Raw genomic sequence first — 15818 nt, 5'->3', positions numbered from 1 at the left:
TATCTGTTGTTATCACTGTTGAGGTGTCTGATGTTGATGGTGTACTTGTTGTATCTGTTATTATGACTGTTGGGGTGTCTGATGTTGAAGATGTCGTTGTTGTATCTGTTGTTATCACTGTTGAGGTGTTTAATACTGAAGTTGTAGTTGTTGAATCTGTTGTTATGACTGTTGAGGTGTCTGATGTTGATGGTGTAGGGGTTATATCTGATGTTATGACTGTTGAGGTGTCTGATGATGAAGCTGTAGTGGATGTATCTGTTGTTATGACTGTTGAGGTGTCTGATGTTGATGGTGTAGGGGTTATATCTGATATGACTGTTGAGGTGTCTGATGCTGAAGGTGTAGTCATTGTATCAAGTGATATTACTGTTGAGGATTCTGATGTTGAAGTTGTAGTTGTTGTATCTATTGTTATCATTGTTGAGGTGTCTGATGTTGATGGTGTACTCTTTGTATCTGTTGTTATGACTGTTGGGGTGTTTGATGTTGAAGATGTCATTGTTGTCTCTGTTGTTATCACTGTTGAGGTGTCTGATGCTGAAGTTGTAGTTGTTGTATCTGTTGTTATGACTATTGAGGTGTCTGATGTTGATGGTGTAGGGGTTATAGCTGATGTTATGACTGTTGAGGTGTCTGATGCTGAAGGTGTAGTGGTTGTATCTGTTGTTATGACTGTTGAGGTGTCTGATGTTGATGGTGTAGGGGTTATATCTGATGTTATTACGGTTGAGGTGTCTGATGCTGAAGGTATAGCGGTTGTATCTGTTGTTATCACTGTTGTGGTGTCTGATGTTGATGGTGTAGTGGTGGTATCTGTTGTTATGACTGTTGAGGTGTCTGATGTTGATGGTGTGGGGGTTATATCTGATATGACTGTTGAGGTGTCTGATGCTGAAGAAGTAGTGATTGTATCAATTGATATTACTGTTGAGGTGTCTGATGCTGAAGGTGTAGTGGTTGTATCTGTTGTTATCACTGTTGTGGTGTCTGATGTTGATGGTGTAGTGGTGGTATCTGTTGTTATGACTGTTGAGCTGTCTGATGTTGATGGTGTAGGGGTTATATCTGAGTTTATGACTGTTGAGTTGTCTGATGCTGCAGGTGCAGTGGTTGTATCTGGTACTATCACTGTGGAGGTGTCGGATGTTGAAGTTGTAGTTGTTGTATCTGTTGTTATGACAGTTGAGGTGTCTGATGTTGATGGTGTAGGGGTTATATCTGAGTTTATGACTGTTGAGTTGTCTGATGCTGCAGGTGTAGTGGTTGTATCTAGTACTATCACTGTGGAGGTGTCGGATGTTGAAGTTGTAGTTGTTGTATCTGTTGTTATGACAGTTGAGGTGTCTGATGTTGATGGTGTACTGGTTGTATCTGTTATTATGACTGTTGGGGTGTCTGATGTTGAAGATGTTGTTGTTGTATCTGTTGTTATGACTGTTGAGGTGTCTGATGTTGATGGTGTAGGGGTTATATCTGATGTTCTGACTGTTGAGGTGTCTGATGCTGAAGGTATAGCAGTTGTATCTGTTTTTGTCACTGTTGGGGTGTCTGATGTTGATGGTGTAGTGGCTGTACCTTTTGTTATGACTGTTGAGGTGTCTGACGCTGAAGGTGAAGTGGTTGTGTCTGTTGTTATCACTGGTGAGGTGTCTGATCGTGATGGTGTAGTGGTTCTATCTGTTGTTAAAACTATTGAGGTGTCTGATGTTGATGGTGTAGTGGTGGTATCTGTTGTTATGACAGTTGAGGTGTCTGATGTTGATGGTGTACTGCTTGTATCTGTTGTTATGACTGTTGGGGTGTCTGATGTTGAAGATGTCATTGTTGTATCTGTTGTTATCACTGTTGAGGTGTCTGATGTTGATGGCGTAGTGGTGGTATCTGTTGTTATGACTGTTGAGGTGTCTGATGTTGATGGTGTGGGGGTTATATCTGATATGACTGTTGAGGTGTCTGATGCTGAAGGTGTAGTGATTGTATCAATTGATATTACTGTTGAGGTGTCTGATGTTGATGGTGTAGTGGTTGTATCTGTAGTTATGACGGTTGAGGTGTCTGATGTTGATGGTGTAGGGGTTATATCTGATGTTATGACTGTTGAGGTGTCTGATGCTGAAGGTGTAGTGGTTGTATCTGTTGTTATGACTGTTGAGCTGTCTGATGTTGATGGTGTAGGGGTTATATCTGAGGTTATGACTGTTGAGGTGTCTGATGCTGCAGGTGTAGTGGTTGTATCTGGTACTATCACTGTTGAGGTGTCTGATGTTGAAGTTGTAGTTGTTGTATCTGTTGTTATCACTGTTGAGGTGTCTGATGTTGATGGTGTACTGGTTGTATCTGTTGTTATGACTGTTGGGGTGTTTGATGTTGATGGTGTAGGGGTTATATCTGATGTTATGACTGTTGAGGTGTCTGATGCTGAAGGTGTAGTGGTTGTATCTGTTGTTATGACTGTTGAGCTGTCTGATGTTGATGGTGTAGGGGTTATATCTGAGGTTATGACTGTTGAGGTGTCTGATGCTGCAGGTGTAGTGGTTGTATCTGGTACTATCACTGTTGAGGTGTCTGATGTTGAAGTTGTAGTTGTTGTATCTGTTGTTATCACTGTTGAGGTGTCTGATGTTGATGGTGTACTGCTTGTATCTGTTGTTATGACTGTTGGGGTGTTTGATGTTGAAGATGTCATTGTTGTCTCTGTTGTTATCACTGTTGAGGTGTGTGATGCTGAAGTTGTAGTTGTTGTATCTGTTGTTATGACTATTGAGGTGTCTGATGTTGATGGTGTAGGGGTTATAGCTGATGTTATGTCTGTTGAGGTGTCTGATGCTGAAGGTGTAGTGGTTGTATCTGTTGTTATGACTGGTGAGGTGTCTGATGTTGATGGTGTAGGGGTTATATCTGATGTTATGACTGTTGAGGTGTCTGATGCTGAAGCTGTAGTGGATGTATCTGATGTTATGACTGTTGAGGTGTCTGATGTTGATGGTGTAGGGGTTATATCTGATATGACTGTTGAGGTGTCTGATGCTGAAGGTGTAGTCATTGTATCTAGTGATATTACTGTTGAGGTTTCTGATGTTGAAGTTGTAGTTGTTGTATCTATTGTTATCACTGTTGAGGTGTCTGATGTTGATGGTGTACTGGTTGTATCTGTTGTTATGAATGTTGGGGTGGTTGATGTTGAAGATGTCATTGTTGTCTCTGTTATTATCACTGTTGAGGTGTCTGAAGCTGAAGTTGTAGTTGTTGTATCTGTTGTTATGACTATTGAGGTGTCTGATGTTGATGGTGTAGGGGTTATAGCTGATGTTATGACTGTTGAGGTGTCTGATGCTGAAGGTGTAGTGGTTGTATCTGTTGTTATGACTGTTGAGGTGTCTGATGTTGATGGTGTAGGGGTTATATCTGATATGACTGTTGAGGTGTCTGATGCTGAAGGTGTAGTCATTGTATCAAGTGATATTACTGTTGAGGTTTCTGATGTTGAAGTTGTAGTTGTTGTATCTATTGTTATCACTGTTGAGGTGTCTGATGTTGATGGTGTACTGGTTGTATCTGTTGTTATGAATGTTGGGGTGTCTGATGTTGAAGATGTTGTTGTTGTATCTGTTGTTATGACTGTTGAGGTGTCTGATGTTGATGGTGTAGGGGTCATATCTGATATGACTGTTGAGGAGGCTGATGCTGAAGGTGTAGTGGTTGTATCTGTAGTTATCACTGTTGAGGTGTCTGATGTTGATGGTGTACTGTTTGTATCTGTTGTTATGACTGTTGGGGTGTCTGATGTTGAAGATGTCATTGTTGTATCTGTTGTTATCACTGTTGAGGTGTCTGATGTTGATGGTGTAGTGGTGGTATCTGTTGTTATGACTGTTGAGGTGTGTGATGTTGATGGTGTGGGGGTTATATCTGATATGACTGTTGAGGTGTCTGATGCTGAAGGTGTAGTGATTGTATCAATTGATATTACTGTTGAGGTGTCTGATGTTGATGGTGTAGTGGTTATATCTGTTGTTATTACTATTGAGACGTCTGATGTTGATGGTGTAGTGGTTGTATCTGTTGTTATGACAGTCGGGGTGAATAATGTTGAAAGTGAACTTGTTGTATCTATTGTTATTACTGCCAAGGTGTCTGATGTTGATGGTGTAGTGGTTGTATCTGTAGTTATGACAGTTGAGGTATCTGATGTTGATGGTGTAGGGGTTATATCTGATGTTATGACTGTTGAGGTGTCTGATGCTGAAGGTGTAGTGGTTGTATCTGGTACTATCACTGTTGAGGTGTCTGATGTTGAAGTTGTAGTTGTTTTATCTATTGTTATCACTGTTGAGGTGTCCGATGTTGATGGTGTACTTGTTGTATCTGTTATTATGACTGTTGGGGTGTCTGATGTTGAAGATGTCGTTGTTGTATCTGTTGTTATCACTGTTGAGGTGTTTAATGCTGAAGTTGTATTTGTTGAATCTGTTGTTATGACTGTTGAGGTGTCTGATGTTGAAGATGTCGTTGTTGTATCTGTTGTTATCACTGTTGAGGTGTTTAATGCTGAAGTTGTAGTTGTTGAATCTGTTGTTATGACTGTTGAGGTGTCTGATGTTGATGGTGTAGGGGTTATAGCTGATGTTATGACTGTTGAGGTGTCTGATGCTGAAGGTGTAGTGGTTGCATCTGTTGTTATGACTGTTGAGGTGTCTGATGTTGATGGTGTAGGGGTTATAGCTGATGTTATGACTGTTGAGGTGTCTGATGCTGAAGGTGTAGTGGTTGTATCTGTTGTTATGACTGTTGAGGTGTCTGATGTTGATGGTGTAGGGGTTATATCTGATGTTATTACGGTTGAGGTGTCTGATGCTGAAGGTATAGCGGTTCTATCTTTTGTTATCACTGTTGGGGTGTCTGATGTTGATGGTGTAGTGGTGGTATTTGTTGTTATGACAGTTGAGGTGTCTGATGTTGATGGTGTACTGGTTGTATCTGTTATTATGACTGTTGGGGTGTCTGATGTTGAAGATGTTTTTGTTGTATCTGTTGTTATGACTGTTGAGGTGTCTGATGTTGATGGTGTAGGGGTTCTATCTGATGTTATGACTGTTGAGGTGTCTGATGTTGATGGTGTAGGGGTCATATCTGATATGACTGTTGAAGAGGCTGATGCTGAAGGTGTAGTGGTTGTATCTGTAGTTATCACTGTTGAGGTGTCTGATGTTGATGGTGTACTGCTTGTATCTGTTTTTATGACTGTTGGGGTGTCTGATGTTGAAGATGTCATTGTTGTATCTGTTGTTATGACTGTTGAGGTTTCTGATGTTGAAGTTGTAGCTGTTGTATCTGTTGTCATCACTTTTGAGGTGTCTGATGTTGATGGTGTAGTGATTCTATCTGTTGTTATTACTGGTGAGGTGTCTGATGTTGAAGGTGTCATTGTTGTATCTGTTGTTATCACTGTTGAGGTGTATGATGTTGATGGTGTAGTGGTTGTATCTTCTGTTATGACTGTTGGGGTGTCTGATGTTGAAAGTGACCTTGTTGTATCAATTGTTATTACTGTCAAGGCATCCAGTGTTGAAGGTGTAGGGGTTTTATCTGTTGTTATGACTGATGAGATGTCTGATGTTGATGCTGTAGTGGATGTATCTGTTTTTATGACTGTTGAGGTGTCTGACACTGAAGGTAAAGTGGTTGTATCTGTTGTTATCACAGGTGAGGTGTCTGATGTTGGTGGTGTAGCGGTTGTATCTGTTGTTGTCACTGTTGGGGTGTCTGAAGTTGATGCTGTAGTGGATGTATCTGTTGTTATGACTGTTGAGTTGGCTGATGCTGAAGGTGAAGTGGTTGTATCTGTTGTTATCATTGTTGGGGTGTCTGAGGTTGATGGTGTAGTGGTTGTATCTGTTGTTATGACTGTTGAGGTGTCTGATGTTGATGGTGTACGGGTTATATCTGATATGACTCTTGAGGTGTCTGCTGCTGAGGTTGTAGTTGTTGTATCTGTTGTTATTACTGTTGAGGTGTTTGATGTTGAAGGTGTCGTCATTGTATCTGTTGTTATTACTGTTGAGGTGTCTGATGATGGTGTAGTGGTTGTATCTATAGTTAACACCTTTGAGGTGTCTGATGCTGACGTTGTAGTGGTTTTATCTGTTGTGATCACTGTCAAGGTGTCTGATGTTGAAGTTGTAGTTGCTGTATCTGTTGTTATGACTGTGGAGGTTTCTGATGTTGATGGTGTAGGGGTTATATCTGATTTTATGATTGTTGAGGTGTCTGATGTTGATGGTGTAGTGTTTGTATCTGTTGTTATTTCTGTTGAGGTGTCTGACACTGAAGGTGTAGTGGTTGTATCTGTTGTTATGACAGTTGAGGTGTCTGATGTTGATGTTGTAATTGTTGTATCTGTTGTTATGACTGTTGAGGTGTCTGATGTTGATGGTGCAGTGGTTGCATCTGTTCTGATGACTGCCAAGGTGTCTGATGTTGAAAGTGAACTTGTTGTCTCAGTTGTTATTACTGTCAAGGTGTCCCGTGTTGAAGGTGTAGGGGTTTTATCTGTTGTTATGACTGATGAGGTGTCTGCTGTTGATGGTGTAGTGTGTGTATGTGTTGTTATCACTGTCGGGGTGTCTGATGTTGAAAGTGAACTTGTTGTATCAATTGTTATTACTGTCAATGTGTCTATTGTTGAAGTTGTAGTTGTTGTATCTGTTGTTATGACTGTTGAGGTGTCTGATTTTGATGGTGTAGGTGTTATATCTGATGTCATGACTGTTGAGATGTCTGACTCTGAAGGTATAGTTGTTGTATCTGTTGTTATCACTGTTGAGGTGTCTGATGTTCTTGGTGTAGTAGTTGTATCTGTTGTTATTACTGTCAAGGTTTCCAGTGTTGAACGTGTAGGGGTTTTATCTGTTGTTATGACTGATGAGGTGACTGCTGTTGATGGTGTAGTGGGTGTATCTGTTGTTATCACTGTTGAGGTGTCTGATGTTGTTGGTGTAGTAGTTGTATCTGTTGTTATTACTGTCAAGGTGTCCAGTGTTGAAGATGTAGTGGTTCTATCTGTTGTTATGACTGATGAGGTGACTGCTGTTGATGGTGTAGTGGTTGTATCTGTGGTTATCACTGTTGAGGTGTCTGATATTGATGGTGTATTGATTGTATCTGTTGTTATGACTGATGAGGTGACTGCTGTTGATGGTGTAGTGGTTGTATCTGTGGTTATCACTTTTGAGGTGTCTGATATTGATGGTGTAGGGGTTTTATCTGTTGTTATGACTGTTGAGGTGTCTGATGTTGAAGTTGTAGTTGTTGTATCTGTTATGACTGTTGAGGTGTCTGATGTTGATGGTGTAGGGGTTATATCTGATGTTATGACTGTTGAGATATCTGACCCTGAATGTGTAGTGGTTCTAACGGTTGTTATCACTGGTGAGGTGTCTGTTTTTGATGTTGTACTGGTTGTGTCTGTTGTTATTACCGTTGAGGTGTCTGATATTGATGTTGTAGTGGTTGTATCTGTTATTATCACTGTTGAGGTGTCTGATGTTTTTGGTGTAGTGGTTGTATCTGTTGTTATGACTGTTAGGTTGTCTGATGTTGAAAGTGAACTTGTTGTATCAGTTGTTATTACTGTCAAGGTGTCCAGATTTGAAGATGTAGTGTTTTTATCTGTTGTTATGACTGATGAGGTGACTGCTGTTGATGGTGTAGTGGTTGTATCTGTGGTTATCACTGTTGAGATGTCTGATGTTGAAGTTGTAGTTGTATCTGTTGTTATGACTGTTGAGGTGTCTGATGTTGATGGTGTAGTGGTTATATCTGATGTTATGACTGTTGAGGTGTCTGATATTGATGGTGTAGTGATTGTATCTGTTTTTATGACTGTTGAGGTGTCTGCTGTTGATGGTGTAGTGGTTGTATCTGTTGTTATTACTGTCAAGGTGTCCAGTGTTGAAGGTATAGGGGTTTTATCTGTTGTTATGACTGATGAGGTGTCTGCTGTTGATGGTGTAGTGGTTGTATCTGTTGTTATCACTGTCGGGGTGTCTGATGTTGATGGTGTATTGGTTGTATCTATTGTTATGACTGTTGGGGTGTCTGATGTTGAAAGTGAACTTGTTGTATCAATTGTTATTACTGTCAAGGTGTCTGATGTTGAAGTTGTAGTTGTTGTATCTGTTATGACTGTTGAGGTGTCTGATGTTGATGGTGTAGGGGTTATATCTGATGTTAAGACTGTTGAGATATCTGACGCTGAAAGTGTAGTGGTTCTAACGGTTGTTATCACTGGTGAGGTGTCTGATTTTGATGTTGTACTGGTTGTGTCTGTTGTTATCACTGTGGAGGTGACTGACTTTGTTGGTGTAGTAGTTGTATCTGTTGTTATAACTGTTGATGTGTCTGACGCTGAAGGTGTAGTGGTTCTATCTGTTGTTGTCACTGTCGGGGTGTCTGATGTTGATGGTGTATTGGTTGTATTTGTTGTTATCACCGTTGAGGTGTCTGATGTTGATGTTGTAGTGGTTGTATGTGTTGTTATCACTGTTGAGGTGTCTGATGTTGTTGGTGTATTGGTTGTATCTGTTGTTATGACTGTTGAGGTGTCTGATGTTGATGGTGTAGTGGTTGTATCTGTTGTTATTTCTGTGGAGGTGTCCAGAGTTGAAGATGTAGTGGTTTTATCTGTTGTTATGACTGATGAGGTGACTGCTGTTGATGGTGTAATGGTTGTATCTGTGGTTATCACTGTTGAGATGTCTGATGTTGAAGTTGTAGTTGTATCTGTTTTTATGACTGTTGAGGTGTCTGATGTTGATGGTGTAGTGGTTATATCTGATGTTATGACTGTTGAGGTGTCTGCTGTTGATGGTGTAGTGGTTCTATCTGTTGTTATCACTGTTGAGGTTTCTGATGTTGATGTTGTAATGGTTGTAGCTGTTGTTATCACTGTTGAGGTGGCTGATGTTGAAGTTGTAGTTGTATCTGTTTTTATGACTGTTGAGGTGTCTGATGTTGATGGTGTAGTGGTTATATCTGATGTTATGACTGTTGAGGTGTCTGCTGTTGATGGTGTAGTGGTTGTATCTGTTGTTATTTCTGTGGAGGTGTCTGACGCTGAAGGTGTAGTGGTTCTATCTGTTGTTATCACTGTTGAGGTTTCTGATGTTGATGTTGTAATGGTTGTAGCTGTTGTTATCACTGTTGAGGTGGCTGATGTTGATGGTGTAGGGGTTGTATCTGAGGTTATGACTGTTGAGGTGTCTGAGGCTGAAGCTGTAGTGGATGTATCTGTTGTTATGACTGTTGAGGTGTCTGATGTTGATGGTGTAGGGGTTGTATCTGAGGTTATGACTGTTGTGGTGTCTGATGCTGAAGCTTTAGTGGTTGTATCAATTGTCATTACTGTCAAGGTGTCTAATGTTGATGGTGTAAGGGTTATATCTGATGTTATGACTGTTGAGGTGTCTGATGCTGAAAGTGAACTTGTTGTATCAATTGTTATTACTGTCAAGGTGTCTGATGTTGTTGTATCTGTTGTTATGACGGTTGAGGTGTTTGATGCTGAAGGTGTAGTGGTTGTATCTGTTGTTATGACTGTTGAGGTGTCTGATGTTGGTGTAGTGGTTGTATCTGTTCTTATGACTGTTAGGGTGTCTGATGTTGAATGTGAAGTTGTTGTATCAATTGTTATTACTGTTGAGGTGTCTGATATTGATAGTGTAGTTGTTGTGTCTGTCGTTATGACTGTTGAGGTGTCTGATGTTGATGGTGTAGTGGTGGCATCTGTTATGATGACTGCCGAGGTGTCTGATGTTGAAAGTGAACTTGTTGTATCAGTTGTTATTACTGTCAAGGTGTCCATTGTTGAAGGGGTAGGGGGTTCATCTGTTGTTCTTACTGATGAGGTGTCTGATATTGATGGAGTAGTGGTTATATCTGTTGTTATGACTGTTGAGGTGTCTGATGCTGAAGGTGTTTTGGTTGTATCTGTTCTTATCACTGTTGAGGTGTCTGATGTTGATGTTGTAGTGGTTGTATCTCTTATGACCATTGGGGTGTCTGATGTTGAAAGTATAGTTGTTGTATCTGTTTTCATGACTGTTGATGTTTCTGATGTTGATGGTGTAGTGGTTGTATCTGTTGTTATCACTGTTGAGGTGTCTGATGTTGATGGTGTTGTTGTTGTATCTGTTGTTATGACTGTTGAGATGTCTGATGTGGAAGTTGTAGTGGTTGTATCTGTTTTTATGACTGTCGACCCGTCGAATGTTGAAGATGTAGCTTTTGTTTCTGTTGTCATTGCTGCCAACATGTCTGATGTTGAAGGTCTATTTGTGTCTGTTTTGATAGATGCCAAAGTGTCTGATGTTGAAGGTGTAGTTGTTGTACCTGTTGATATGACTGTCGAAGTATCTGATGTTGAAGATGTCATCGTTGCACCTGTTGTCATCACTGCTGGCGTGTCTGATGTTGAAGATTTTGTGGTTGAAGTTGTTGTCATGACTGTCGAGGTATTTGATGTTGAAGGTATAGTTATTGCATCTGTTGTTACGCCCACCGGGGTGTCGGATGTTGAAGACGTAGTTGTTGTATCTGTTGTTCTGACCGTCGAGGCGTCTGATGTTGAAGGTGAGTTGGTTACATCTGTTTTTATGACTGTGGAGATGTCTGATGTGGAAGTTGTAGTGGTTGTATCTGTTGTCATGACTGTCGAGGTGTCTGATGTTGAAGGTGTAGTTGTTGTGCCTGTTATAACTGTTGGGGTTTCTGATCTTAAATGTGTAGTTGTTGTATCTGTTGTCATGATTGTTGAGGTGTCTAATGTTGAAGATGTAGCTTTTGTATCTGTTGTCATTACTGCCAATGTTTCTGATGTTGAAGGTGTCGTTGTATCTGTTGTCATGACTGTCGAGCTGTCTGATGTTGAAGATGTAGTTGTATCTGTTGTCATGAATGTCGAGGTATCTGATGTTGAAGGTGTAGTTGTTGTATCCGTTTTTATGACCGTCGGGGTGTCTGATGTTGAAGATAAATTAGTTGTTTCCGTTGTCATGACTGTCGAGGTGCCTAATGTTGAAAATATAGTTGTTGTATGTGTTGTCATGTCTGTTGAGGTGTCTGATGTTGAAGGTATTGTGGTATCTGTTGTAATTACAGTCGAGGTGTCTAATGTTAAAGGTGAGGTGGTTGTATCTGTTTTCATGACTGTTGGGATGTCTGATGTTGAAGATGTAGTTTTTGTATCTGTTGTTATGATTGTCAAAGTGTCTAATGTTGAAGGTGAGTTGGTCGTATCTGTTGTTATGACTGTCAGGGTGTCTGATGTTGAAGGTGCAGTTGTTGTATCTGTTGTCATGACTGTTGAGCTGTCTGATTTTGAAGGTGTCATTGTATCTGTTTTCATGAATGTTGAGATGTCTGACGTTGAACGTGTAGTTGTTGTATCCATTGTTATGACCGTCGGGGTGTCTGATGTTGAAGGTGTAGTTGTTGTATCTGTTGTCGTTACTGTCAATGTGTCTGATGTTGAAAGTGTTGTGGTTGTTTCTGTTGTCTTGAATGTCGAGGTGTCTGATGTTGAAGGTGTAGTGGTATCTGTTCTAATTACAGTCGAGTTGTCTAATGTCGAAGGTGAGGTCGTTGTATCTGTTTTCATGATCGTCGGGCTGTCTGATGTTGAAGATGTAGTTGTGGTATCTGTTGTTATGATTGTTAAAGTGACTGATGTTGAAGGTGTAGTGGTTGTGTCTGTGTTCATGACTGTTGAGGTGTCTAATGTTGAAGATGAGGTGGTCGTATCTGTTGTCATTACAGTCAGGGTGTCTGATGTTAAAGGTGTAGTGGTTGTATCTGTGGTCATTACTGTCGGGGTCTCTGATGTTGCAGGTGCAGTTGTTTCATATGTTGTCATTACTGTTGATGTGTCTGATGTTGATGGTGTAGTGATTGTATCTGTGGTCATTACTGTTGAGGTGTCTGATGTTGATGGTGTTGTTGTATCTGTTGTTATTACTGTTGAGGTGTCTGATGTAGATGGTGTCGTTGATGTATCTGCTGTTATTACTGTTGAGGTGTCTGATGTTGCAGATGTTGTTGTATCTGTTGTTATTACTCTTGAGGTGTCTGATGTTGAAGGTATCGTTGTTGTATCTGTTGTTATTACTGTTGAGGTGTCTGATATTGAAGGTGTTGTTGTTGTATCTGTTGTTATAACTGTTGAGGTGTCTGATGTTGAAGGTGAAGTGGTTGTATCTATTGTTATTACTGTCGGGGTGTCTGATGATAAAGGTTTTGTGGTTGTATCAGTGGTAATTACTGTCGGGGTTCCTGATGTTGAAGATGTAGTTGTTGTAACTGTTGTAGTGATTGTCAAAGTGTCTGATGTTGAAGGTGCAGTGGTATGTGTTGTCATTACAGTCACGGTGTCTGATGTTAAAGGTGTAGTGGTTGTATCTGTGGTCATGACTGTTGGGGTGTCTGATATTGAAGGTGTAGTTGTTTCATATATTGTCATTACTGTTGGGCTGTCTGATATTGAAGGTGTAGTGGTTGTATCTGTTGTTGTTACTGTTGAGATGTCTGATGTTGTAGGTGTAGTGGTATGTGCTGTCATTACAGTCGGGGTGTCTGATGTTAAATGTGTAGTGGTTGTATCTGTGGTCATTACTGTTGAGGTGTCTGATGTTGAAGGTGTAGTTGTTTCATATGTTGTCATTACTGTTGGTGTGTCTGATGCTGAAGGTGTAGTTGTTGTTTCTCTTGTTGTTAGTGTTGAGGTTTCTGATGTTGATGATGTCGTTGTTGTATCTGTTGTTATTATTGTTGAGGTGTCTGATGTTGAAGGTGTTGTTGTTGTATCTGTTGTTGTTACTGTTGAGGTGTCTGATGTTGAAGGTGAAGTAGTTGTATCTATTATTATTGTCGGGCTGTCTGATGATAAAGGTTTTGTGGTTGTATCAGTGGTCATTACTGTCAGGGTGTCTGATGTTGAAGATGTAGTTGTTGTATCTGTTGTTGTGATTGTCAAAGTGTCTGATGTTGAAGGTGCAGTGGTGTTTGTTGTCATTACAGTCACGGTGTCTGATGTTAAAGGTGTAGTCGTTGTATCTGTGGTCATGACTGTTGGGGTGTCTGATGTTGAAGGTGTAGTTGTTTCATAAATTGTCATTACTGTTGGGCTGTCTGATATTGAAGGTGTAGTGGTTGTATCTGTTGTTGTTACTGTTGAGATGTCTGATGTTGTAGGTGTAGTGGTATGTGCTGTCATTACAGTCGGGGTGTCTGATGTTAAATGTGTAGTGGTTGTATCTGTGGTCATTACTGTTGAGGTGTCTGATGTTGAAGGTGTAGTTGTTTCATATGTTGTCATTACTGTTGGTGTGTCTGATGCTGAAGGTGTAGTGGTTGTTTCTCTTGTTGTTAGTGTTGAGGTTTCTGATGTTGATGATGTCGTTGTTGTATCTGTTGTTATTATTGTTGAAGTGTCTGATGTTGAAGGTGTTGTTGTTGTATCTGTTGTTGTTACTGTTGAGGTGTCTGATGTTGAAGGTGAAGTAGTTGTATCTATTGTTATTATTGTCGGGGTGTCTGATGATAAAGGTTTTGTGGTTGTATCAGTGGTCATTACTGTCGGGGTTCCTGATGTTGAAGATGTAGTTGTTGTATCTGTTGTAGTGATTGTCAAAGTGTCTGATGTTGAAGGTGCAGTGGTATGTGTTGTCATTACAGTCACAGTGTCTGATGTTAAAGGTGTAGTGGTTGTATCTGTGGTCATGACTGTTGGGGTGTCTGATATTGAAGGTGTAGTTGTTTCATAAATTGTCATTACTGTTGGGCTGTCTGCTATTGAAGGTGTAGTGGTTGTATGTGTTGTTGTTACTGTTGAGATGTCTGATGTTGTAGGTGTAGTGGTATGTGCTGTCATTACAGTCGGGGTGTCTGATGTTAAATGTGTAGTGGTTGTATCTGTGGTCATTACTGTTGAGGTATCTGATATTGAAGGTGTAGTTGTTTCATATGTTGTCATTACTGTTGGTGTGTCTGATGCTGAAGGTGTAGTTGTTGTTTCTCTTGTTGTTAGTGTTGAGGTTTCTGATGTTGATGATGTTGTTGTTGTATCTGTTGTTATTATTGTTGAAGTGTCTGATGTTGAAGGTGTTGTTGTTGTATCTGTTGTTGTTACTGTTGAGGTGTCTGATGTTGAAGGTGACGTAGTTGTATCTATTGTTATTATTGTCGGGGTGTCTGATGATAAAGGTTTTGTGGTTGTATCAGTGGTCATTACTGTCGGGGTTCCTGATGTTGAAGATGTAGTTGTTGTATCTGTTGTAGTGATTGTCAAAGTGTCTGATGTTGAAGGTGCAGTGGTATGTGCTGTCATTACAGTCACGGTGTCTGATGTTAAAGGTGTAGTGGTTGTATCTGTGGTCATGACTGTTGGGGTGTCTGATATTGAAGGTGTAGTTGTTTCATATATTGTCATTACTGTTGGGCTGTCTGCTATTGAAGGTGTAGTGGTTGTATGTGTTGTTGTTACTGTTGAGATGTCTGATGTTGTAGGTGTAGTGGTATGTGCTGTCATTACAGTCGGGGTGTCTGATGTTAAATGTGTAGTGGTTGTATCTGTGGTCATTACTGTTGAGGTGTCTGATGTTGAAGGTGTAGTTGTTTCATATGTTGTCATTACTGTTGGTGTGTCTGATGCTGAAGGTGTAGTTGTTGTTTCTCTTGTTGTTAGTGTTGAGGTTTCTGATGTTGATGATGTTGTTGTTGTATCTGTTGTTATTATTGTTGAAGTGTCTGATGTTGAAGGTGTTGTTGTTGTATCTGTTGTTGTTACTGTTGAGGTGTCTGATGTTGAAGGTGAAGTAGTTGTATCTATTGTTATTACTGTCGGGGTGTCTGATGATAAAGGTTTTGTGGTTGTATCAGTGGTCATTACTGTCGGGGTTCCTGTTGTTGAAGATGTAGTTTTTGTATCTGTTGTAGTGATTGTCAAAGTGTCTGATGTTGAAGGTGCAGTGGTATGTGTTGTCATTACAGTCACAGTGTCTGATGTTAAAGGTGTAGTGGTTGTATCTGTGGTCATGACTGTTGGGGTGTCTGATATTGAAGGTGTAGTTGTTTCATAAATTGTCATTACTGTTGGGCTGTCTGCTACTGAAGGTGTAGTGGTTGTATCTGTTGTTGTTACTGTTGAGATGTCTGATGTTGTAGGTGTAGTGGTATGTGCTGTCATTACAGTCGGGGTGTCTGATGTTAAATGTGTAGTGGTTGTATCTGTGGTCATTACTGTTGAGGTGTCTGATGTTGAAGGTGTAGTTGTTTCATATGTTGTCATTACTGTTGGTGTGTCTGATGCTGAAGGTGTAGTTGTTGTTTCTCTTGTTGTTAGTGTTGAGGTTTCTGATGTTGATGATGTTGTTGTTGTATCTGTTGTTATTATTGTTGAAGTGTCTGATGTTGAAGGTGTTGTTGTTGTATCTGTTGTTGTTACTGTTGAGGTGTCTGATGTTGAAGGTGAAGTAGTTGTATCTATTGTTATTATTGTCGGGGTGTCTGATGATAAAGGTTTTGTGGTTGTATCAGTGGTCATTACTGTCGGGGTTCCTGATGTTGAAGATGTAGTTGTTGTATCTGTTGTAGTGATTGTCAAAGTGTCTGATGTTGAAGGTGCAGTGGTATGTGTTGTCATTACAGTCACGGTGTCTGATGTTAAAGGTGTAGTGGTTGTATCTGTGGTCATGACTGTTGGGGTGTCTGATATTGAAGGTGTAGTTGTTTCATAAATTGTCATTACTGTTGGGCTGTCTGCT

At 40.3% G+C, this 15818-nt stretch overlaps 1 protein-coding gene across 1 annotated transcript in view; it reads right to left on the bottom strand.

The window, feature by feature from the left end:
- LOC108415535 (mucin-2-like) overlaps positions 1-14106 on the bottom strand; it is a 42465-nt gene extending 28359 nt beyond the window's left edge. The window contains exon 1 of the mRNA XM_037545423.1: positions 10393-14106. Within this exon, the coding sequence (XP_037401320.1) occupies positions 10393-14029 (3637 nt within the window). The 5' untranslated portion in view covers positions 14030-14106. The remainder of the gene's footprint in view (positions 1-10392) is intronic.
- Positions 14107-15818: the final 1712 nt, after the last annotated feature.

The sequence above is a fragment of the Pygocentrus nattereri genome, chromosome 15 (assembly GCF_015220715.1).
Source record: "Pygocentrus nattereri isolate fPygNat1 chromosome 15, fPygNat1.pri, whole genome shotgun sequence".
NCBI classification, from domain to species: Eukaryota; Metazoa; Chordata; class Actinopteri; order Characiformes; family Serrasalmidae; genus Pygocentrus; species Pygocentrus nattereri.
The sequence above is the reverse complement of the archived record's forward strand: the minus strand, read 5'-3'. Positions and strand labels throughout refer to the sequence as shown.